Source organism: Nerophis ophidion, linkage group LG07 (genome assembly GCF_033978795.1).
Source record: "Nerophis ophidion isolate RoL-2023_Sa linkage group LG07, RoL_Noph_v1.0, whole genome shotgun sequence".
Taxonomy (NCBI): domain Eukaryota; kingdom Metazoa; phylum Chordata; class Actinopteri; order Syngnathiformes; family Syngnathidae; genus Nerophis; species Nerophis ophidion.
In genome coordinates, this window is record NC_084617.1 from 7748412 (window position 1) to 7774092 (window position 25681).

A 25681-nucleotide genomic window follows, 5' to 3' on the forward strand; every position below is an offset into this window, starting at 1 on the left:
GTCTGATAGTTTATATATCAATGATGAAATATTAGCATTGCAACACATGCCAATACGGCCTTTTTAGTTTACTAAATTGCAATTTTAAATTTACCGCAGAGTTTCCTGTTGAAAACGTCGCGGAAATGATGAGGCGTGTTTGTGATTGGAGCGGACATTTTATCCCAGCTCCACTCACGGCTAAAAGTAGTCTGCTTTAACCGCGTAATTACACGGTATTTTGGACATCTGTGTTGCTGAATCTTTTGCAATTTGTTCAATTAATAATGGAGACGTCAAAGAAGAATGCCGTTGGGTTGCAGCTGCCTTTAGCAACCAAAACACACGTTTGTTGTGAAGCTTTACAATGGAACAGAGCGGTCAAGCGAACTTGTTTCCCGACCACATGTCAACCGGCAGGTTTCGGTGAGAAAATGGTGGTAATAAGTCGGCTCTTACCGGACACGTGCGGAGCTTGCGTCCTCAAAAAGGCAGCTGCGACTTTCTTGGCTCCTCCATGGCTTCCATCAGAGACACTGGCGGTCACCACACCCCTCCGACTTTCAGGTATGACTTTATAATCCCACTAAAACACTAGTAACACAATAATCAGATAAGGGATTTTCCAGAATGATCCTAGTAAATGAGACGAAGAAGCAAGAGCTGATTTTTTCTAACCTTTTTTGCAGATTTTTTTAAATTCCAGATAAAACTGAAAGTTAAAGGCCCTACCGACCACACAGTCTGATAGTTTATATATCAATGATGAAATATTAGCATTGCAACACATGCCAATACGGCCTTTTTAGTTTACTAAAGTACAATTTTAAATTTACCGCAGAGTTTCCTGTTGAAAACGTCGCGGAAATGATGAGGCGTGTTTGTGATTGGAGCGGACATTTTATCCCAGCTCCGCTCACGGCTAAAAGTAGTCTGCTTTAACCGCGTAATTACACAGTATTTTGGACATCTGTGTTGCTGAATCTTTTGCAATTTGTTCAATTAATAATGGAGACGTCAAAGAAGAATGCCGTTGGGTTGCAGCTGCCTTTAGCAACCAAAACACACGTTTGTTGTGAAGCTTTACAATGGAACAGAGCGGTCAAGCGAACATGGTTACTGACCAAATGTCACCCGGCAGGTTTCGGTGAGAAAATGGTGGTAATAAGTCGGCTCTTACCGGACACGTGCGGAACTTGCGTCCTCAAAAAGGCAGCTGCGACTTTCTTGGCTCCTCCATGGCTTCCGTCAGAGACACTGGCGGCCACCACACCTCCTCCGACTTTCAGGTATGACTTTATAATCTCACTAAAACACTAGTAACACAATAATCAGATAAGGGTTTTTCCAGAATTATTCTAGTAAATGAGACGAAGAAGCAAGAGCTGATTTTTTCTAACCTTTTTTGCAGATTTTTTCAAATTAAAGGCCTACCGACCACGCAGTCTGATAGTTTATATATCAATGATGAAATATTAACATTGCAACACATGCCAATACGGCCTTTTTAGTTTACTAAAGTACAATTTTAAATTTACCGCAGAGTTTCCTGTTGAAAACGTCGCGGAAATGATGAGGCGTGTTTGTGATTGGAGCGGACATTTTATCCCAGCTCCGCTCACGGCTAAAAGTAGTCTGCTTTAACCGCGTAATTACACAGTATTTTGGACATCTGTGTTGCTGAATCTTTTGCAATTTGTTCAATTAATAATGGAGACGTCAAAGAAGAATGCCGTTGGGTTGCAGCTGCCTTTAGCAACCAAAACACACGTTTGTTGTGAAGCTTTACAATGGAACAGAGCGGTCAAGCGAACATGGTTACCGACCAAATGTCACCCGGCAGGTTTCGGTGAGAAAATGGTGGTAATAAGTCGGCTCTTACCGGACACGTGCGGAGCTTGCGTCCTCAAAAAGGCAGCTGCGACTTTCTTGGCTCCTCCATGGCTTCCGTCAGAGACACTGGCGGTCACCACACCCCTCCGACTTTCAGGTATGACTTTATAATCTCACTAAAACACTAGTAACACAATAATCAGATAAGGGATTTTCCAGAATTATCCTAGTAAATGAGACGAAGAAGCAAGAGCTGATTTTTTCTAACCTTTTTTGCAGATTTTTTTAAATTCCAGATAAAACTGAAAGTTAAAGGCCTTACCGACCACACAGTCTGATAGTTTATATATCAATGATGAAATATTAGCATTGCAACACATGCCAATACGGCCTTTTTAGTTTACTAAAGTACAATTTTAAATTTACCGCCGAGTTTCCTGTTGAAAACGTCGCGGAAATAATGAGGCGTGTTTGTGATTGGAGCGGACATTTTATCCCAGCTCCACTCACGGCTAAAAGTAGTCTGCTTAAATCGCGTAATTACACGGTATTTTGGACATCTGTGTCGCTGAATCTTTTGCAATTTGTTCAATTAATAATGGAGACGTCAAAGAAGAATGCCGTTGGGTTGCAGCTGCCTTTAGCAACCAAAACACACGTTTGTTGTGAAGCTTTACAATGGAACAGAGCGGTCAAGCGAACATGGTTACTGACCACATGTCGACCGGCAGGTTTTGGTGAGAAAATTGTGGTGATAAGTCGGCTCTTACCGGACACATGCGGAGCTTGCGTCCTCAAAAAGGCAGCTGCGACTTCCTTGGCTCCTCCATGGCTTCCGTCAGAGACACTGGCGGTCACCACACCCCTCCGACTTTCAGGTATGACTTTACAATCTCACTAAAACACTAGTAACACAATAATCAGATAAGGGGTTTTCCAGAATTATCCTAGTAAATGTGTCTAATTTAGTGAAGTGAAGTGAATCATATTTGTCTAGCCTTTAAATAGACTCCCTTTTTAGACCAGTTGATCTGCCGTTTCTTTTCTTTTTCTTCTATGTCCCACTCTCCCTTGTGGAGGGGGTCCGGTCCGATCCGGTGGCCATGTACTGCTTGCCTGTGTATCGGCTGGGGACATCTCTGCGCTGCTGATCCGCCTCCGCTTGGGATGGTTTCCTGCTGGCTCCGCTGTGAACGGGACTCTCGCGACTGTGTTGGATCCGCTTTGGACTGGACTCTCGCGACTGTGTTGGATCCATTATGGATTGAACTTTCACAGTATCATGTTAGACCCGCTCGACATCCATTGCTTTCCTCCTCTCCAAGGTTCTCATAGTCATCATTGTCACCGACGTCCCACTGGATGTTAGTTTTCCTTGCCCTTACGTGGGCCTAACGAGGATGTCGTAGTGGTTTGTGCAGCCCTTTGAGACACTAGTGATTTAGGGCTATATAAGTAAACATTGATTGATTGATTGATATTTATATAGGGCTTTTTTCTCAAGTGACTCAAAGCGCATTACGAAGTGAAACCCAATATCTAAGTTACATTTAAACCAGTGTGGGTGGCACTGGAAGCAGGTGGGTGAAGTGTCTTGACCATCGACACAACGGCACTGACTAGGATGGCGGAAGTGGGAATCGAACCTGCAACCCTCAAGTTGCTGGCATGGTCATTCTACCAACCGAGCTAAACCGCCCCAATAACCCCTAATAACATCTGAATCGCTCTCACTGCCCTCGCCTTTTTTTGTTTTCTCTCTAGTGCTTCACTCTAACTTTCCTCATCCACAAATCTTTCATCCTCGCTCAAATTAATGGGGAAATCGTCGTTTTCTCGGTCCGAATCGCTCTAGCTGCCGGTGGCCATGATTGTAAACAATGTGAGGATGTGAGGAGCTCCACAACCCGTGACGTCATGCGCACATCGTCTGCTACTTCCGGTACAGGAATGGCTTTTTTATCAGTGACCAAAGTTGCGAACTTTATCGTCGATGTTCTCTACTAAATCTTTTCAGCAAAAATATGGCAATATCCCGAAATGATCAAGTATGACACATAGAATGGACCTGCTATCCCCGTTTGATTAAGAAAATCTCATTTCAGTAGGCCTTTCAATCATGTAACACAGGTGTGCCCACACTTTTTCTGCAGGCGAGCTACTTTTCAAATGACCAGGTTGAAGGGATCTACAAAACCCAGAACCAGTGAATTTGGCACGTTGTGTAATTCGTAAATACAAACCCCGTTTCCATATGAGTTGGGAAATTGTGTTAGATGTAAATATAAACAGAATACAATGATTTGCAAATAATTTTCAACCCATATTCAGTTGAATATGCTACAAAGACAACATACTTGATGTTCAAACTGATAAAAAAAATTGTTGTTGCAAATACTCATTAACTTTAGAATTTGATTCCAGCAACACGTGACAAAGAAGTTGGGAAAGGTGGCAATACATACTGATAAAGTTGAGGAATGCTCATCAAACACTCATTTGGAACATCCCACAGGTGTGCAGGCTAATTGGGAACAGGTGGGTGCCATGATTGGGTATAAAAACAGCTTCCCAAAAAAATGCTGTCTTTCACAAGAAAGGATGGGGCGAGGTACACCCCTTTGTCCACAACTGCGTGAGCAAATAGTCAAACAGTTTAAGAACAACGTTTCTCAAAGTGCAATTGCAAGAAATTTAGGGATTTCAACATCTACGGTCCATAATATCATCAAAAGGTTCAGAGAATCTGAAGAAATCTCTCCATGTAAGCAGCATGGCCGGAAACCAACGTTGAAAGACAGTGACCTTCGATCCCCCAGACAGCACTGTATCAAAAACCGACATCAATCTCTAAAGGATATCACCACATGGGCTCAGGAACACTTCAGAAAACCACTGTCACTACATTCAGTTTGTCGCTACATCTGTAAGTGTAAGTTAAAGCTCTACTATGCAAAGCGAAAGCCATTTATCAACAACATCCAGAAACGCCGTCGGCTTCTCTGGGCCCGAGATCATCTAAGATGGACTGATGCAAAGTGGAAAATTGTTCTGTGGTCTGACGAGTTTTTGGAAATATTCGACATCGTGTCACTCGGACCAAAGGGGAAGCGAAGCATCCAGACGGTTATCGACGCAAAGTTCAAAAGCCAGCATCTGTGATGGTATGGGGGTGCATTAGTGCCCAAGGCATGGGTAACTTACACATCTGTGAAGGCACCATTAATGCTGAAAGGTACATACAGGTTTTGGAACATGTGCTGCCATCTAAGCGCCGTCTTTTTCATGGACGCCCTTGCTTATTTCAGCAAGTACCAAGCCACATTCAGCACGTGTTACAACAGCGTGGCTTAGTAAAACAGTCCAGACCTGTCTCCCATTGAAAATGTGTGGCGCATTATGAAGCGTAAAATACGACAGCGGAGACCCCGGACTGTTGAACGACTGAAGCTCTACATAAAACAAGAATGGGAAAGAATTCCACTTTCAAAGCTTCAACAATTAGTTTCCTCAGTTCCCAAACGTTTATTGAGTGTTGTTAAAAGAAAAGGTGATGTAACACAGTGGTGAACATGCCCTTTCCCAACTACTTTGGCACGTGTTGCAGCCATGAAACTCTAAGTTAATTATTATTTTATGTAGTGTATGAGTTTGAACATCAAATATGTTGTCTTTTTAGCATATTCAACTGAATATGGGTTGAAAATTATTTGCAAATCATTGTATTCTGTTTATATTCACATCTAACACAATTTCCCAACTCATATGGAAACAGGGTTTGTTCACTATATTGCCCAAAGTAGTTGGCCCCCCAGCCAAATTTGCCTTTTTTTGTGAAAAAGCCGTCATTTTCACACAAGTCTTCAAAACAAGTGGAAGTGTAAAGTCACCCTCTGTGATGAAGTTTTCACACCCACTGAAATTCTATCTCACACTCCCTGCCTGGGGGGTCGCCATAAAAGCTGCAAATATTTTTCAATCATTTTCATGAATACAGAAAGTAAGCTGGCTCCTGTCACCCAAACCAGTGGTCCCCAACCTTTTTTTTTTGGACCGTTTTTAATGCCGGTATTATTTTTATGGACCGGCTTTCCACTTGTGTCAGATAAATACCGCTAAAAAAAAAAACAAAAAAAAAACTTGCTATAATGCTGAATTAGTGCAGATGGAAATCAGCCTAGCTCGGTTGGTAGAGCGGCCGTGCCAGCAACTTGAGGGTTGCAGGTTCGATTCCCGCTTCCGCCATCCTAGTCGCTGCCGTTGTGTCCTTGGGCAAGACACTTTACCCACCTGCTCCCAGTGCCACCCACACTGGTATAAATGTAACTTAGATATTGGGGTTTCACTATGTAAAGCGCTTTGAGTCACTGGAGAAAAGCGCTATATAAATATAATTCACTTCACAATTCACTATGCTGTCACATTCATATTTCATATTTTCATTGATATCATGCATTGTATCATGTCAGAAAGTCATAACACATATATGACGGTCTCAAGCTGTCGTCTTGCGGGTTCCATGGACCACCAAGGAAGGACAAGCTTTATTTTCCCACACGAGCTTTATTTTCCGCTGCGTCTTCCGTCTCCCCTCTGCTGCGTAAAAGTACCAATGATTGTCACACACACTCTTGGTGTGGTGAAATTATTCTCTGCATTTGACCCATCACCCTTGATCACCCCCTGGGAGGTGAGGGGAGCAATGGGCAGCAGCGGTGCCGCGCCCGGGAATCATTTTTTGGTGATTTAACCCCCAATTCCAACCCTTGATGCTGAGTGCCAAGCAGGAAAGGAATGAGTCCCATTTTTATAGTCTTTGGTATGACTCGGCCGGGATTTGAACTCTCAACCTACCGATCTCAGGGCGGACACTCCAACCACTAGGCCACTGAGTAGGCCACTTGCTCCGCCATCTGCTTTTCAGCAGCACGTACTTCAGTCCGCCTCTTCTTGGGGCGGTTTAGCTCGGTTGGTAGAGCGGCCGTGCCAGCAACTTGAGAGTTGCAGGTTCGATTCCCGCTTCCGCCAGCCTATTCATTGCCGTTGTGTCCTTGGGCAAGACACTTTACCCACCTGCTCCCAGTGCCACCCACACTGGTATAAATGTAACTTAGATATTGGGTTTCACTATGTAAAGCGCTTTGAGTCACTAGAGAAAAAGCGCTATATAAATATAATTCACTTCACTTCTTGTCTCCGTCTCCGTCGTTCTAAGGGTTTTTCTCGCTCCGCACCATCACCAGTCCCGTTCTCTCCTCCTTCTCCCCCTGTTATACAGCGAGAGGAGATACGTTAATCGTGTACAGGTGCGCGATCCACACACCTGATCTTGTTTGTGGCGTCGCTCCCGGCAAGCCCCGCCTCGCCGCTCGCTCGCCATCCCCGCCTCCTCGCCGCTCGCTCGCCATCCCCGCCTCCTCACCACTCGCTCGCCATCCCCGCCTCCTCGCCGCTCGCTCGCCATCCCCGCCTCCTCGCCGCTCGCTCGCCATCCTCGCCTCCTCGCCGCTCGCTCGCCATCCCCGCCTCCTCGCCGCCATCTGCCTCTCTGTCGGCCTGCTGTTTGAGCTATTTTTAGAAGAGGCCAGCGGGCGACTCATCTGGTCCTTACGGGCTACCAAAGGGCTTCTTGTGTCACATCAACTTGTCAGTTAGTGCGTGTTTATTCTGGAAAGCCGTTGCCTTTTTTTTTTTTTTTCGGACAGGTGTCCCGCCGCCGATCGCTGGTACGTGTCTGAACACACGATGGAGTGTCAGCTCCTTCGGGACGGATTGAAACCTCAGAAGGCAAAAGGTGTTGCGACTTGTCGGCGAGGAGAGAGAGAGGAGAGGATCCTGATGAAGTGGAGGTCATGTGACTGGAGGAGGGAGGCGGAGCCTGTGTTTACCTTTACCTGCCGGCAGCCTTTCACACATTGTGATGCTCTCCTCAGCGCGGGACTAGAAGCAGCTCGGAGATGTTCTCCGCTCTCCTGCCCGCCGTCTTCCGATCGTCCCAGTTTTTCCCCGCCTTCCCGCCCCGGCCGCCCTTCCTGATCCCGGGGCCCTTCGTCAGCTATGAGACCCTGAGGACTTACCTGCAGCCCGAGCCCTGCAAGGAGGTGCTGCTCCTGGCCTCGCAGGCCATGGTCAACATGGGTCGGCTGGCCGAGGGCATGGGTGAGTCCGACACTTGGCTAAATGTGGTTTGGACCAGGGATGTGAGACTGGTTTTCATTGAGGGCCACATGGCAGTTATGGCTGCCGTCTGAGGGCCGTTTGTAAGAGCCAATAATGTATGAAATTGCCTCTGGATTTCATTATTAATTATATAAATTGTTTTAAGTAGACTGTCCATGTTACAGTAAAATATAGTGTTTTTTTTTATTTTTATTTTATATATGTATATATATGTATGTATATATATATATATATATATATATTTATGTATATATATGCATATATATGTGTGTATGTGTGTATGTATATATGTATGTCTTAATTAGATTATCCAGAGAATAGTGCTCGATACCGTGATAGAGCGCAATATGTATGTGTGGGGAAAATCACAAGACTACTTCATCTCTACAGAACTGTTTCATGAGGGGTTCCCTCAATCGTCAGGAGATTGAGGGAACCCCTCATGAAATAGTTCTGTAGAGATGAAGTAGTCTTGTGATTTTTCCCACACATACATATATGTATATATATATATGTGTATATGTATGTATTTATGTATGTATATGTGTGTATATGTATGTGTATGTATATATATATATATATATATATATGTATGTATATATATATATATATATATATATATATATGTATGTATGTATGTATGTATGTATGTATATGTATATGTATGTATGTATGTATGTATGTATATATATATATGTATATATATGTATGTATGTATGTATATATATGTATATATATGTATGTATATATGTATATAAATGCGTTGTACTTGTATAGCGCTTTTCTACCTTCAAGGTACTCAAAGCGCTTTGACACTACTTCCACATTTACCCATTCACACACACATTCACACACTGATGGAGGGAGCTGCCATGCAAGGCGCCAACCAGCACCCATCAGGGATTTGAACCAGGGACCCTCGGGTTGCGCACGGCCACTCTCCCACTGCGCCACGCCGTCCCTAAATATGTCCCTATATATGTACGTATACATATATGTATGTATTTATATATGTTTGTATGTATGTATATATATATATGTATATATACATCTATATGTATATATATGTATGTATGTGTATATATATGTGTGTATATATGTACGTATACATATATGTATGTATTTATATATGTGTGTATGTATATATATATATATATATGCATATATATGTATATGTATAAATGTATATAAATATATATATACACATTTATATATGTATATATACATATAGATGTATATATACACATCTATATGTATGTATTTGGATATATGTATATTTATGTATGCATGTATGTATATATGTATATATATGTATGTAAGTATATATATATATATATATATATATATATATATATATATATATATATATATATATGTATGTGTTTATATATGTATGTATGTATCCATCCATTTCCTACCGCTTGTCCCTTTCGGGGTTGCGGGGTGTTGCTGGAGCCTATCTCAGCTGCATTCGGGCGGAAGGCGGCGTACATCCTGGACAAGTCGCCACCTCATCGCAGGGCCAATACAGATAGACAGACAACAATCACACACTAGGGCCAATTTAGTGTTTCCAATCAACCTGTGCAAGAATAAATATATATAATAATAACTTGAAATACAAAAGTAAGCAAATGAATGGAGGGGAAGAAGGAGAAGCGAACTGCATTAACCTTGTAGATTGTTATAGTAACAATAGGTTAAGCTTTGTTAAGTTAAAGTACCAATGATTGTCACACACACACTAAGTGTGGTGAAATGATCCTTTGCATTTGACCCATCCCCTTGTTCCACCCCCTGGGAGGTGAGGGGAGCAGTGAGCAGCTGCTGTGGCCACGCCCGGGAATAATTATTTCGATGATTTAACCCCCAATTCCAACCCTCAGGGTGGCAATGGGTCCCATTTTTTTATAGTCTTTGGTATGACTCGGCCAGGGATTTGAACTCACAACTTACCCATCTCAGGGCGGACACTCCAAGCCAGGGGTCACCAACGCGGTGCCCGCGGTCACCCGTAAGGACCAGATGAGTCGCCCGCTGGCCTGTTCTAAAAATAGCTCAAATAGCAGCACTTACCAGTGAGCTGCTTCTATTCTTTAAATTGTATTTATTTACTAGCAAGCTGGTCTCGCTTTGCTGGACATTTTTAATTCTAAGAGAGACAAAACTCAAATAGAATTTGAAAATCCAAGAAAATATTTTAAAGACTTGGTCTTCACTTGTTTAAATAAATTCTTTTTTTTAAATTTTTTTTTACTTTGCTTCTTATAACTTTGAGAAAGACAATTTTAGAGAAAAAATACAACCTTAAAAATTATTTTAGGATTTTTAAACACATATACCTTTTTACCTTTTAAATTCCTTCCTCTTCTTTCCTGACAATTTAAATCAATGTTCAAGTATTTTGTTTTTGTTTTTATTGTAAAGAATAATAAATACATTTTAATTTAATTCTTCATTTTAGCTTCTGTTTTTTCGACGAAGAATATTTGTGAAATGTTTCTTCATTAAAATTAAAAAAAAATATTCTGTCAAATCTAGAAAATCTGTAGAATCAAATTTAAGTCTTTTGAATTTATTTTAACATTTTTGTTCTGGCAAATTTAGGAGAAATAATGATTTGTCTTTGTTAAAAATATAGCTTGGTCCAATTTTTTATATATTTTAACAAAGTGCAGATTGGATTTGAACCTATTTAAAACATGTCATCAAAATTCTAAAATTAATATTAAACAGGAAAAATTACTAATGATGTTCCATAAATTTTTTTTTTTTTTTTTTTCAAAAAGATTGGAATTACCTAGTTTTTCTCTTCTTCTTTTTTCGGTTGAATTTTGAATTTTAAAGAGTCGAAATTGTTTCAAAATTTAATTTTCTTTTTTTTCCTGTTTTCTCCTCTTTTTAACCGTTCAATTAAGTGTTTTTTTCATCATTTATTCTCTACGAAAAACCTTCCGTAAAAGGAAAAAAATGTACGACGGAATGACAGACAGAAATACCCATTTTTTTATAGATATATATAGATTTATTTATTAAAGGTAAATTGAGCAAATTGGCTATTTCTGGCAATTTATTTAAGTGTGTATCAAACTGGTAGCCCTTCGCATTAATCAGTACCCAAGAAGTAGCTCTTGCTTTCAAAAAAGGTTGGTGACCCCTGCTCTAACCACTAATCCACCGAGTTGTGCCATATTGTTACCCAGTGTAATGGGTACTCTTAAAGTGTAAAAGGCATGCAATTTCAAGCAGTACATATATATTAAAAATCAACATTTGGTGAGAAAATATAAAGTACTTTACTGACACATATCATTGCCAGGTTTTTGCGGGCCGGATCCGCATACTTGCCAACGCTCCCGAAATTCAGCGCCTCTCCCAAAAACCCAGGTGACAAATTTTCTCCGGAAAATCTCCCGAAATTCGGGCGGAGCTGGAGGCCACGCCCCCTCCACGAGTCTGCCCAATGACGTTATAACTGTAGAACATGGGTGTCAAACTCTGGCCCTTGAGGCAATATCAAATGAACATTAGAGCTGGCCACCACATTCACCGCTAATACTCATACTCGTCAACCCTCCCGATTTTCCCGGGAGACTCCCAAAGTTCAGTGACCACCCCGAATTTCTGCCGATTTCCACCCGGACAATAATATTGGGGGAGGGCCGTAAAAGCACTGCCTCTGGCGTTCTCTACATGTCGACACGTCCGCTTTTCTTCCATAAAAACAGCGTGCCGGCCCACTCACATAATATATGCGGCTCATACACACACACACAAGTGAATGCAAGGCATACTTGGTCAACAGCCATACAGGTCACACTGAGGGTGGCCGTATAAACAAGGTTAACACTGTTACAAATGTGCGCCATACTGTGAACCCACAGCAAACAAGAATGACAAACACATTTTCGGGAGAACATCCGCACCATAACACAACATAAACACATAGAACAAATACCCAGAAGCCCTTTCAGCACTAACTCTTACAGGGTTGGGGGTGCGGGGTTTGGTGGTAGCGCGGGTGTATATTGTAGCCCGGAGATGTTAGTGCACCCACAGCAAACAAGAATGACAAACACATTTTCGGGAGAACTTCCGCACCGTAACACAACAGAACAAATACACCCGGACCCCCTTGCAGCACTAACTATTTTTCTTTTTTGTGACTTCAACAGTTTTTTTTCCATAACTTGAATTGATTTATTTTGGGAAAACCTTGTTCATTGTTTAATGCATCCAGCGGGGCATCACAACAAAATTAGGCATAATAATGCGTTCATTCCACGACTGTAAATACTCGTATCGGTTGATATCAGAATCGGTAATTAAAAGTTGGACCACATCGTAATATCGGGAGAACATCCGCACTGTAACACAACATAAACACAACAGGACAAATACACAGAATTCCTTGCAGCACTAACTCTTTTTCTTCTTTGTGACTTCAATAATAAATATTGGCTTTTTTTTTCCATAACTTGAATCGATTTTGGAAAACCTTGTTACTTTGTTTAATGCATCCGGCGGGGCATCACAACAAAATTAGGCATAATAATGTGTTAGTTCCACGGGTGTATTCATCCATTTCGGGAGAACATCCACACCGTAACACAACATAAACACAACCGGACGAATACCCAGAACCCTTTGCATCACTAACTTTCCGGGATGCTACAATATACACCCCCGGCTACCACCAAAACCCAACCCAACTCAAAGCCGCCGCCGAAAAAAGGCATTAAATTTGTGTTTTTATTTTATTTTGATATGCCATTGATATTTTTTAATTATTATTATTTGAAACTGGATTTTGCATGTCACTATCAAGTTATATAAGCCTTGCTTGGTCAATATTCAATGCAAAAACTTGTTTGGGTCCCTATTAAAGGGTTAATTTGTTCAGTTTTAAATTTTGAGTTTCACACCACTGCTGTAGAATGATCGAGGGCGAGTTCTTGGTTTCCTATGTGGGTTTATTGTTAGGCAGTTTCATTAACGGGGTAAAACAACACACAACAACAGCAGTCAATGTCGTGACACTCTTAAACAGGACAATACTGCCATCTACTGTACATGCATATGGTTAGAAAAACAGTGACAGAGAATAGAACAAGGATGAACGATTCAACCCTTAACTCAAAAATGAGTGTGTATTTGTGTAAATAAATGAACACTGAAATTCAAGTATTTCTTTTATTTATATATATATATGAAATATTTGACTTGGTGAATTGTGTCTGCCCAATGAGGTTATAATTGTAGAATGATCGAGGGCGAGTTCTTGGTTTCCTATGTGGGTTTATTGTTAGGCAGTTTCATTAACGGGGTAAAACAACACACAACAACAGCAGTCAATGTCGTGACACTCTTAAACAGGACAATACTGCCATCTACTGTACATGCATATGGTTGGAAAAACAGTGACAGAGAATAAAACAAGGATGGACAATTCAACCCTTAACTCAAAAATGAGTGTGTATATGTGTAAATAAATGAACACTAAAATTCAAGTATTTCTTTTATATATATATATATATATATATATATGAAATATTTGACTTGGTGAATTGTGTCTGCCCAATGAGGTTATAATTGTAGAATGATCGAGGGCGAGTTCTTGGTTTCCTATGTGGGTTTATTGTTAGGCAGTTTCATTAATGGGGTAAAACAACACACAACAACAGCAGTCAATGTTGTGACACTCTTAAACAGGACAACACTGCCATCTACTGTACATGCATATGGTTAGAAAAACAGTGACAGAGAATAGAACAAGGATGGAAAATTCAACCCTTAACTCAAAAATGAGTGTGTATATGTGTAAATAAATGAACACTGAAATTCAAGTATTTCTTTTATTTATATATATATGAAATATTTGACTTGGTGAATTGTGTCTGCCCAATGAGGTTATAATTGTAGAATGATCGAGGGCGAGTTCTTGGTTTCCTATGTGGGTTTATTGTTAGGCAGTTTCATTAACGGGGTAAAACAACACACAACAACAGCAGTCAATGTCGTGACACTCTTAAACAGGACAATACTGCCATCTACTGTACATGCATATGGTTGGAAAAACAGTGACAGAGAATAAAACAAGGATGGACAATTCAACCCTTAACTCAAAAATGAGTGTGTATATGTGTAAATAAATGAACACTGAAATTCAAGTATTTCTTTTATATATATATATATATATATATATATATATATGAAATATTTGACTTGGTGAATTGTGTCTGCCCAATGAGGTTATAATTGTAGAATGATCGAGGGCGAGTTCTTGGTTTCCTATGTGGGTTTATTGTTAGGCAGTTTCATTAATGGGGTAAAACAACACACAACAACAGCAGTCAATGTTGTTACACTCTTAAACAGGACAACACTGCCATCTACTGTACATGCATATGGTTAGAAAAACAGTGACAGAGAATAGAACAAGGATGGAAAATTCAACCCTTAACTCAAAAATGAGTGTGTATATGTGTAAATAAATGAACACTGAAATTCAAGTATTTCTTTTATTTATATATATATGAAATATTTGACTTGGTGAATTGTGTCTGCCCAATGAGGTTATAATTGTAGAATGATCGAGGGCGAGTTCTTGGTTTCCTATGTGGGTTTATTGTTAGGCAGTTTCATTAACGGGGTAAAACAACACACAACAACAGCAGTCAATGTTGTGACACTCTTAAACAGGACAATACTGCCATCTACTGTACATGCATATGCTTAGAAAAACAGTGACAGAGAATAGAACAAGGATGGACAATTCAACCCTTAACTCAAAAATGAGTGTGTATATGTGTAAATAAATGAACACTGAAATTCAAGTATTTCTTTTATTTATATATATATGAAATATTTGACTTGATGAATTGTGTCTGCCCAATGAGGTTATAATTGTAGAATGATCGAGGGCGAGTTCTTGGTTTCCTATGTGGGTTTAATGTTAGGCAGTTTCATTAACGGGGTAAAACAACACACAACAACAGCAGTCAATGTTGTGACACTCTTAAACAGGACAATACTGCCATCTACTGTACATGCATATGGTTAGAAAAACAGTGACAGAGAATAGAACAAGGATGGACGATTCAACCCTTAACTCAAAAATGAGTGTGTATATGTGTAAATAAATCAACACTGAAATTCAAGTATTTCTTTTATTTATATATATATATGAAATATTTGACTTGGTGAATTGTGGGTTTATTGTTAGGCAGTTTCATTAGCGGGGTAAAACAACACACAACAACAGCAGTCAATGTTGTGACATTGAACACTGAAATTCAAGTATTTCTTTTATTTATATATAGATATGAAATATTTGACTTGGTGAATTGTAGCTGTAAATATACTCCTCCCCTCTTAACCACCCCCCCCCCCATCTCCCGAAATCGGAGGTCTCAAGGTTAGCAAGTATGCAGATCCAGCCCCCGGGCCTTGAGTTTGATGCCTGTGTGTTGGAGCAATTCCACAACGTAACCCAGCTTGATGCTCATAATGGATGAAAAGGGTTCCTAGTCTTTTAATTCGAAGTTATGCCGGGACGTCAATAACAAGTCAGGCAGTGTAAATGTTTACAAAAGGCTAACGGCTCGTAACTAACAATCAATTACGAAGCCGTGCTCGAGCGCCGCTAATGATCGCCGCGCTAATTAGCCAATCTAGAGCCATTAGCTTCCTTGTCACCCGTCGGCGATTGCTCTAAATTGGTCCTCTGCGCTTTTTTGTTTGTTTGTCCCACTCTTCCTCCTCCTCCTCTTCCTCCTCCTCCCAGACGAGCAGCGGCCGGTGAAGCAGCGTCGCGCCCGCGCCAACTACAGCAGCTGGCAGCTGGAGGAGCTGGAGAAGGCCTTCGAGACCTCGCACTACCCGGACGTCTTCATGAGGGAGGCCCTGGCCCTCAGACTAGACCTCATCGAGGCCAGAGTGCAGGTGACCACACAAACACACCACAGTCTGCAATCTATACCCTGAGAGCGGGAGGTCGCGAGTTCAATCCCCGGCCGAGTCATACCAAAGACTATGAAAATGGGACCCATTACCTCCCTGCTTGGCACTCAGCATCAAGGGTTGGAATTGGGGGTTAAATCACTAAAAATATATTCCTGGGCGTGGCCGCCGCTGCTGCTCACTGCTCCCCTCACCTCCCAGGCGGTGAGAAAGGGGATGGGTCAAATCCAGAGAATAATCTCGCCACACCTAGTGTGTGTGTGACAATCTTTGGAACTTTAACATTACTAACAGTTGAAAAGTGTTGCCTTTTTGCCATTTTGCATCACCATGGAAACACTCATTTACCGCACGTTCATGTAATGCTCTGACCTTTTGGCGTTTTGGTGTTTTTTGCCATTTTGCATCACCATGGAGACACTCATTTACCGCACGTTCATGTCATGCTCTAACCTCTGGCGTTTGGCTATGTTTTTTGCCATTTTGTATCGCCATGGAGACGCTCATTTACCGCACGTTCATGTAATGCTCTGACCTCTGGCGTTTGGCTATGTTTTTTGCCATTTTTCATCACCATGGAGACACTCATTTACCGCACGTTCATGTCATGCTCTGACCTTTTGGTGTTTTGCTATGTTTTTTGCCATTTTGCATCACCATGGAGACACTCATTTACCGCACGTTCATGTAATGCTCTGACCTCTGGCATTTGGCTATGTTTTTTTGCCATTTTGCGTCACCATGGAGACACTCATTTACCGCACGTTCATGTAATGCTCTGACCTCTGGCGTTTGGCTATGTTTTTTGCCATTTTGTATCGCCATGGAGACGCTCATTTACCGCATGTTCATGTAATGCTCTGACCTCTGGCGTTTGGCTATGTTTTTTGCCATTTTGCATCACCATGGAGACACTCATTTACCGCACGTTCATGTAATGCTCTGACCTTTTGGCGTTTCGCTTTTTTTTGCCATTTTGTACCACCATGGAGACACTCATTTACCGCACGTTCATGTCATGCTCTGACCTCTGGCGTTTCGCTATGTTTTTTTGCCATTTTGCAGCACCATGGAGACACTCATTTACCGCACGTTCATGTAATGCTCTGACCTCTGGCGTTTCGCTATGTTTTTTTGCCATTTTGCATCACCATGGAGACACTCATTTACCGCACGTTCATGTAATGCTCTGACCTCTGGCGTTTCGCTATGTTTTTTTGCCATTTTGCATCACCATGGAGACACTCATTTACCGCACGTTCATGTAATGCTCTGACCTTTTGGCGTTTCGCTGTTTTTTACCATTTTGCATCACCATGGAGACACTCATTTACCGCACTTTCATGTAATGCTCTGACCTTATGGCGTTTTGGTGTTTTTTGCCATTTTGCATCACCATGGAGACACTCATTTACCACACGTTCATGTAATGCTCTGACCTCTGGCGTTTGGCTATGTTTTTTTGCCATTTTGCATCACCATGGAGACACTCATTTACCGCACGTTCATGTAATGCTCTGACTTCTGCCGTTTGCATATGTTTTTTGCCATTTTGCATCACCATGGAGACGCTCATTTACCGCACGTTCATGTCATGCTCTGACCTCTGGCGTTTCGCTATGTTTTTTTGCCATTTTGCATCACCATGGAGACACTCATTTACCGCACGTTCATGTAATGCTCTGACCTCTGGCGTTTCGCTATGTTTTTTTGCCATTTTGCATCACCATGGAGACACTCATTTACCGCACGTTCATGTAATGCTCTGACCTCTGGCGTTTGGCTATGTTTTTTGCCATTTTGCATCACCATAGAGACACTCATTTACCGCACGTTCATGTAATGCTCTGACCTCTGGCGTTTGGCTATGTTTTTTGCCATTTTGCATCACCATGGAGACACTCATTTACCGCACGTTCATGTAATGCTCTGACCTCTGGCGTTTGGCTATGTTTTTTGCCATTTTGCATCACCATGGAGACACTCATTTACCGCACGTTCATGTCATGCTCTGACCTCTGGCGTTTGGCTATGTTTTTTGCCATTTTGCATCACCATGGAGACACTCATTTACCGCACGTTCATGTCATGCTCTGACCTCTGGCGTTTCGCTATGTTTTTTGCCATTTTGCATCACCATGGAGACACTCATTTACCGCACGTTCATGTAATGCTCTGACATCTGGCGTTTCACTATGTTTTTTTTGCCATTTTGCATCACCATGGAGACACTCATTTACCGCACGTTCATGTAATGCTCTGACCTCTGGCGTTTCGCTATGTTTTTTTGCCATTTTGCATCACCATGGAGACACTCATTTACCGCACGTTCATGTAATGCTCTGACCTCTGGCGTTTCGCTATGTTTTTTGCCATTTTGCATCACCATGGAGACACTCATTTACCGCACGTTCATGTAATGCTCTGACCTCTGGCGTTTGGCTATGTTTTTTGCCAATTTTGCATCACTTTGGTGCGCAATACTGCAGCAAAATGCTGAGTCAGCCCAGCAGACATGTTAAGTTAAAGATTGTCAAACACACACTAAGTGTGGCAAAATTATTTTCTGCATTTGACCCATCATCAGGCGAGGGGAGCAGTGAGCAGCAGCGGTGGCCGCGCCCTTAGAATCATTTTTCGGTGTTTTAACCCCCAATTCCAACCCTTGAGTGCCAAGCAGGGAGATAATGGGTTCCATTTTTTTTTTTTAATAGTCTTTGGTATGACTCGACCGGGGGTTTGAACTCACGACCTACCGACGTCAGGGCGGCCACTCTAACCACGAGGCCACCGAGCAGGTCGCAGGAATGAGCTTAAAACCAAGCGGCGACATTTTAAAGCGCACGCAGAGATGGATGATATTACTGCCATCTTCTGGGGAAAACGTCATCAGGGGGGTTGCCTACAGCCACACTTGTTACTCTAATAGAAACAATAGCTGTTTTTTTCCGTGTTTTTTTTTTTATAGACTTGGAGACTGCAGTTCCATCCATCCATTTTCTACCACTTGTGCCTTTTTTAAATGGAGCATACCCTAAATGTGATTCCAGGTTTGGTTCCAGAACCGCCGCGCCAAGATGAGGCGCCAGCTGAAGCTCCGAGGTCAGTGTGTGGATCTTCACCCCAAGGGAGAAGACGCCGACACGCCGGAAAAAAACGCCGGGGGTTCAAAACATCACGCGGCTTCCGACAGCGAGCGCTGGACCGCAGGACAGGAAGAGGACGACGACGACGACGACTACCCGTGGACAAAAGCCGCCGGTCAGAGGTGGGAGAAGTGGGAGGGGCCCAGCTCGGAGCAGCTGCGCTCGTGCAGCATCGCCAAGCTGAGGGCCAAAGCCAGGGCGCACGAGGCCGAGATCCACGGCGCCGCCAACGCGGACGATTGATGCGTTTCCCGCTTCCTGTTTACGCACACGGCGACGCCATCAAGACTCTTAAACGCCTTTGTATAAACTCCCCCGGACACTACATTAGGTACACCTCGCTCTAAATAGCCCATTATTATTTTTGTACAAGCGCTTTAAACGGTGGCAGGAAAATGTTTTAAATGTTGAATTCCATCTTTATTCATTCTTTATCCATTCTATGTGTCATACTTGATCTTTTCGCCATATTGCCATATTTTTGCTGAAAGGATTTAGTAGAGAACATCCACGATAAAGTTTGCAACTTTTGGTTGCTAATAAAAAAGCCTTGCCTGTACCGGAAGTAGCAGACGATGTGCGCGTGACGTCACGGGTTGTGGAGCTCCTCACATCTGAAATTGTTTATAATCATGGCCACCAGCAGCGAGAGCGATTCGGACCGAGAAAGCGACGATTTCCCCATTAATTTGAGCGAGGGTGAAAGATTCGTGGATGAGGAAAGTGAGAGTGAAGGACTAGAAAAAAAAGACTGTACAATAGGCGCGATTCAGATGTTATTAGACACATTTACTAGGATAATTCCGGAAAATCCCTTATCTGCTTATTGTGTAGTAGTGTTTTAGTGAGATTATATAGTCGTACCTGAAAGTCAGTGACCGCCAGTGTCTCTGAAGGAAGCCACGGGCGGCTTAGCTCGGTTGGTAGAGTGGCCGTGTCAGCAACTTGAGGGTTGCAGGTTCGATTCCCGCTTGTGCCATCCTGGTTACTGCCGTTGTGTCCTTGGGCAAGACACGTTACCCACCTGCTCCCAGTTCCACCCACACTGGTTTAAATGTAACTTAGATATTGGGTTTCACTATGTGAAGCGCTTTGAGTCACTTGAGAAAAGCGCTATATAAATATAACTCACTTCACTTCACTTCACGTTTCTCGACGAGGCGAAGCGAAAGCAGTCGTTAGGGCCGGGCTGAGCTTTTTTTCCCCCTCCTCTACGGTGGAAGTATCCCACGTTCGGGGGCGTCCGGTCGGAGGAGGCAAGAGAGTCCGCAGCTGCCTCTTTGACAGGTGCACGAGGAACGACGGTAAGAGCCAACTTATTACCACAATTTTCTCACCGAAAACTACCATGTGGTAGAGAACCATGTTCGCTTGACCGCTCTGTTCCATAGTAAAGCTTCACCTTCGGGAATGTAAACAAGGAGACACCGGCTGTGTTTGTGTTGCTAAAGGCGGCCGCAATACACTGCTTCTCACCTACATCTTTCTTCTTTGACGTCTCCATTATTATTTGAAAAAATTGCAAAAGTTTCAGCAACACAGATGTCCAGAATACTGTGTAATTATGCGATTAAAGTAGACGACTTATAGCTGTGATCGGGCTGGAACAAAACAAAAATTTAAAATTGCAATTTAGTAAACTAAAAAGGCCGTATTGGCATGTGTTGCAATGTTAATATTTCATCATTGATATATAAACTATCAGACTGTGTGGGTTTCAGTAGGCCTTTAATTCACTTTTGTTCCGACCGCAGGCTGACGTGACGAGCGAGGCGGTGGCGTTCACGTGGCCGCCATCTTGACCCGCCGGCTTCCTTCGGGCAGGATGAGAATAAACAAAGGAAGTCGTGCTGAGTGAGTGTGCACAGGTCACATGATGGCAACTACATGGAGTATATTTATGCCTTCAACATAGTCTGTACTTGTTTCATGATGAACCATTATACTGTAATGTGAGACTACATCATGTCAGAATGCAAGCTAAAGTACTACAATTAATAATAATAATAATAGTAATACTAATACTGCCACTCAGGAGTTGGCAGTGTGACACTGCCCTCTACTGGCCAGGATTATACTGCTTTATTCAACACACTGCTTCTCAAACTACTCAGAAAATACATAATACTGTGAGAGTCCAGTCCATAGTGTATTTAACATAATAGTGAGAGTCCAGTCCATAGTGGATCTAACATAATAGTGAGAGTCCAGTCCATAGTGGATCCAACATAATGGATCCACTATGGACTGGACTCTATTATGTTGGATCCACTATGGGCTGGACTCTCACTATTATGTTAGATCCACTATGGACTGGACTCTCACTATTATGTTAGATCCACTTTGGACTGGACTCTCACTATTATGTTAGATCCACTACGGACTGGACTCTCACTATTATGTTAGATCCACTATGGACTGGACTCTCACTATTATGTCAGATCCACTATGGACTGGACTCTCACTATTATGTCAGATCCACTATGGACTGGACTCTCACACTTTTATGTTAGACGCGCTATATGGACTCTATTTTGTTGGATCCACTATGGACTGGACTCTATTATGTTGGATCCACTATGGACTGGACTCTCACTACTATGTTAGATCCACTATGGACTGGACTCTCACTATTATGTTAGATCCACTTTGGACTGGACTCTCACTATTATGTTAGATCCACTATGGACTGGACTCTCACTATTATGTTAGATCCACTTTGGACTGGACTCTCACTATTATGTTAGATCCACTTTGGACTGGACTCTCACTATTATGTTAGATCCACTATGGACTGGACTCTCACTATTATGTTAGATCCACTATGGACTGGACTCTCACTACTATGTTAGATCCACTATGGACTGGACTCTATTTTGTTGGATCCACTATGGACTGGACGGTATTATGTTAGATCCACTATGGACTGGACTCTCACACCATTATGTCAGATCCACTATGGACTGGACTCTCACACTTTTATGTTAGATCCACTATGGATTGGACTCTCACACTATTATGTCAGATCCACTATTGACTGGACTCTCACACTTTTATGTTAGATCCACTATGAACTGGACTCTCACTATTATGTCAGATCCACTATGGACTGGACTCTCACACTTTTATGTTAGACGCACTATATGGACTCTATTTTGTTGGATCCACTATGGACTGGACTCTATTATGTTGGATCCACTATGGACTGGACTCTCACTATTATGTTAGATCCACTATAGACTGAACTCTCATTATTATGTTAAATCCACTATGGACTGGACTCTATTATGCTAGATCCACTATGGACTGGACTCTCACTTTTATGTTAAATCCACTATGGACTGGACTCTATTATGCTAGATCCACTATGGACTGGACTCTCACACTATTATGTCAGATCCACTATGGACTGGACTCTCACACTTTTATGTTAGACTTACTATATGGACTCTATTTTGTTGGATCCACTATGGACTGGACTCGAACATAATAGAGTCCAGTCCATTGTGTATTTAACATAAAAGTGAGAGTCCAGTCTATAGTGGATCCAACACAATAGTGAGAGTCCAGTCCATAGTGGATCTAACTTAATACTGATAGTCCAGTCCATAGTGGATCCGACATAATAGAGTCCAGTCCATAGTGGATCTAACATAATAGAGTCCATATAGTAAGTCTAACATAAAAGTGTGAGAGTCCAGTCCATAGTGGATCTGACATAATAGTGAGAGTCCAGTTCATAGTGGATCTAACATAAAAGTGTGAGAGTCCAGTCCATAGTGGATCTGACATAATAGTGTGAGAGTCCAATCCATAGTGGATCTAACATAAAAGTGTGAGAGTCCAGTCCATAGTGGATCTGACATAATGGTGTGAGAGTCCAGTCCATAGTGGATCTAACATAATAGTGAGAGTCCAGTCCATAGTGGATCTAACATAATAGTGAGAGTCCAGTCCATAGTGGATCTAATATAATAGTGAGAGTCTAGTGCATAGTGGATCCAACATAATAGAGTCCAGTCCATAGTGGATTTAACATAATAGTGAGAGTCCAGTCCATAGTGAATCTAACATAATAGTGAGAGTCCAGTCCATAGTGGATCTAACATAATGGTGAGAGTCTAGTCCATAGTGGATCTAACATAATAGTGAGAGTCTAGTCCATAGTGGATCTAACATAATAGTGAGAGTCCAGTCCATAGTGGATCTAACATAATAGTGAGAGTCCAGTCCATAGTGGTGCCAGCAGAAGACCATCCCGAGCGGGGATGGGTCAGCAGCACAGAGGTGTCCCCAACCGATGCACAGGCGAGCGGTCCACCTCGGGTCCGGACTCTGGACAGCCAGCACTTCATCCGTGGCCCACATTAAAATACAGTAGCGTAGTAGGTCTAAATCAGGGATGGCCATTACGTGGATGGCGGAGGGTGTGTCAGTCGATTAAAAAAAATAGCCCTAAAAATGAGCGATCATCAATTTTCTCCAAGACGTCACTTGACTGACATTCATGGCGCCCGAAGATCTTGTGAGATGCTGACAGATCATGATTAAGAAAAAATGCCTGACAGCAAGGCGAGAAAAACACTTTTCATTCCGACAGAATCTCGCGCCGCACACTTCCTTTCTTCACAAAAATAAGCCCTGCTTCATCCTGCCTGCCCTAACAAAATAAAAGTCTTAGGAAAGGAGTATGGAAGCTGGACATATCACCCCTTCCCAACTTACAGTGGGGCAAAAAAGTATTTAGTCAGCCACCGATTGTGCAAGTTCTCCCACTTAAAATGATGACAGAGGTCTGTAATATTCATCATAGGTACACTTCAACTGTGGGAGACAGAATGTGAAAAAAAATCCAGGAATTCACTTTGTAGGAATTTTAAAGAATTTATTTGGTGGAAAATAAGTATTTGGTCAACCATTCAAAGCTCTCACTGATGGAAGGAGGTTTTGGCTCCAAATCTCACGATACATGGCCCCATTCATTCTTTCCTTAAAGGGGAACATTATCACAATTTCAAAAGGGTTAAAAACAATAAAAATCAGTTCCCAGTGGCTTGTTGTATTTTTTAAAAGTTTTTATCAAAATTTTACCGGTCTCGGAATATCCCTAAATAAAGCTTTAAAGTGCCTTATTTTCGCTATCTTCGAAACCACTATCTATTTCCCTGTGACGTCACACAGTGCTGCCAATGTAAACAAACAATGGGAATACCACAGCAAGATATAGCGACATTAGCTCGGATTCAAACTCGGATTTCAGCGACTTAAGCGATTCAACGGATTACGCATGTATTGAAACAGATGGTTGGAGTATGAAAATATTGAAGAAGAAACTGAAGCTATTGAGCGAATTGACGCTATTCATAGCCATAGCATGGCCGAATAGCTGCGTTAGCATCGGCGGTAAAATGTGCGGACCAAACGATTGGGACTTTCGCATCTTTTGACACTGGAGCAACTTAAATCCGTCGATTGGTAAGTGTTTGTTTTGCATTAAATGTGGGTGAAAGGTAACGTAATATAGTTGCAAATGCTTCTACAGGTTATCCATACATCTCTGTGCCATGTCTGCCTTAGCACCGCCGGTAAATAGCATGTTAGCGTCTATTAGCGTAGCATGTTAGCATCGATTAGCTGGCAGTCAACAGCAACAAAACTCACCTTTGTGATTTCGTTGACTTAATCGTTGCAAATGCATCTGCAGGTTATCCATACATCTCTGTGCCATGTCTGCTTTAGCACCGCCGGTCAAATGTGGAGACACTCTGGCACATTCAATGGGGGTCTGGCGGCAGACTTCTTGCCAGTGGTGCAACTTGAATCCCTCCCTGTTAGTGTTGTTACACCCTCCGACAACACACCGTCGAGGCATGATGTCTCCAAGGTTCCAAAAAATAGTCAAAAAAACGGAAAATAACAGAGCTGAGACCCGGTGTTTGTAATGTGTTGAAAATGAAAATGGCGGGTGTGTTACTTCGGCGACGTCACATTCTGACGTCATCGCCTCCAGCGCGATAAACAGAAAGGCGTTTAATTCGCCAAAATTCACCCATTTAGAGTTCGGAAATCGGTAAAAAAAAAAAAAGGTATTTTTTCTGCACCATCAAGGTATATATTGACGCTTACATAGATCAGTGATAATGTTCCCCTTTAACACGGATCAATCGTCCTGTCCCCTTAGCAGAAAAACAGCCCCAAAGCATGATGTTTCCACCCCCATGCTTCACAGTAGGTATGGTGTTCTTGGGATGCAACTCAGTATTCTTCTTCCTCCAAACACGAGGAGTTGAGTTTATAGCAAAATGGATACATGGATGATACAGCAGAGGATTGGGAGGATGTCATGTGGTCAGATGAAACCTAAATAGAACTTTTTGGTATAAACTCAACTCGTCATGTTATTTCATATTTTAAATGATCTTTCCTGCACAAGATAATTCACGTTTGTCCAGAGCAGATAAGAAGGTGTGCACACACGCCCATCACAACTTGTGTGCACGAGGAGATAAAGAAGGGGTCGCCATGTTTGTGTGCACACTGGAGGTTGACATACTCAGGACTATTTTTTTTACAAACCCCGT

The 25681-nt window shown here is 42.1% G+C and overlaps 1 protein-coding gene across 1 annotated transcript; it reads left to right on the forward strand.

Annotated features, from left to right (window-relative positions):
- Positions 1–2549: 2549 nt before the first annotated feature.
- Positions 2550–19523, forward strand: si:dkey-43p13.5 (visual system homeobox 2). Its single transcript, XM_061904981.1, has 4 exons — positions 2550–2690; positions 7518–7971; positions 15779–15936; positions 19005–19523. Exons 2-4 carry the CDS (start codon positions 7770–7772, stop codon positions 19341–19343), a joined length of 699 nt encoding a protein of 232 aa, XP_061760965.1. The 5' UTR covers positions 2550–2690; positions 7518–7769; the 3' UTR covers positions 19344–19523.
- Positions 19524–25681: the final 6158 nt, after the last annotated feature.

Bases quoted from the DNA above. Each gene is read 5' to 3' on its own strand.
- si:dkey-43p13.5 (XM_061904981.1), top strand. From the start codon at position 7,770: ATGTTCTCCGCTCTCCTGCCCGCCGTCTTCCGATCGTCCCAGTTTTTC. The intron at 7,972-15,778 runs GTGAGTCCGACA...TCCTCCTCCCAG, and splicing joins TCGGCTGGCCGAGGGCATGG to ACGAGCAGCGGCCGGTGAAG. The intron at 15,937-19,004 runs GTGACCACACAA...ATGTGATTCCAG, and splicing joins TCATCGAGGCCAGAGTGCAG to GTTTGGTTCCAGAACCGCCG.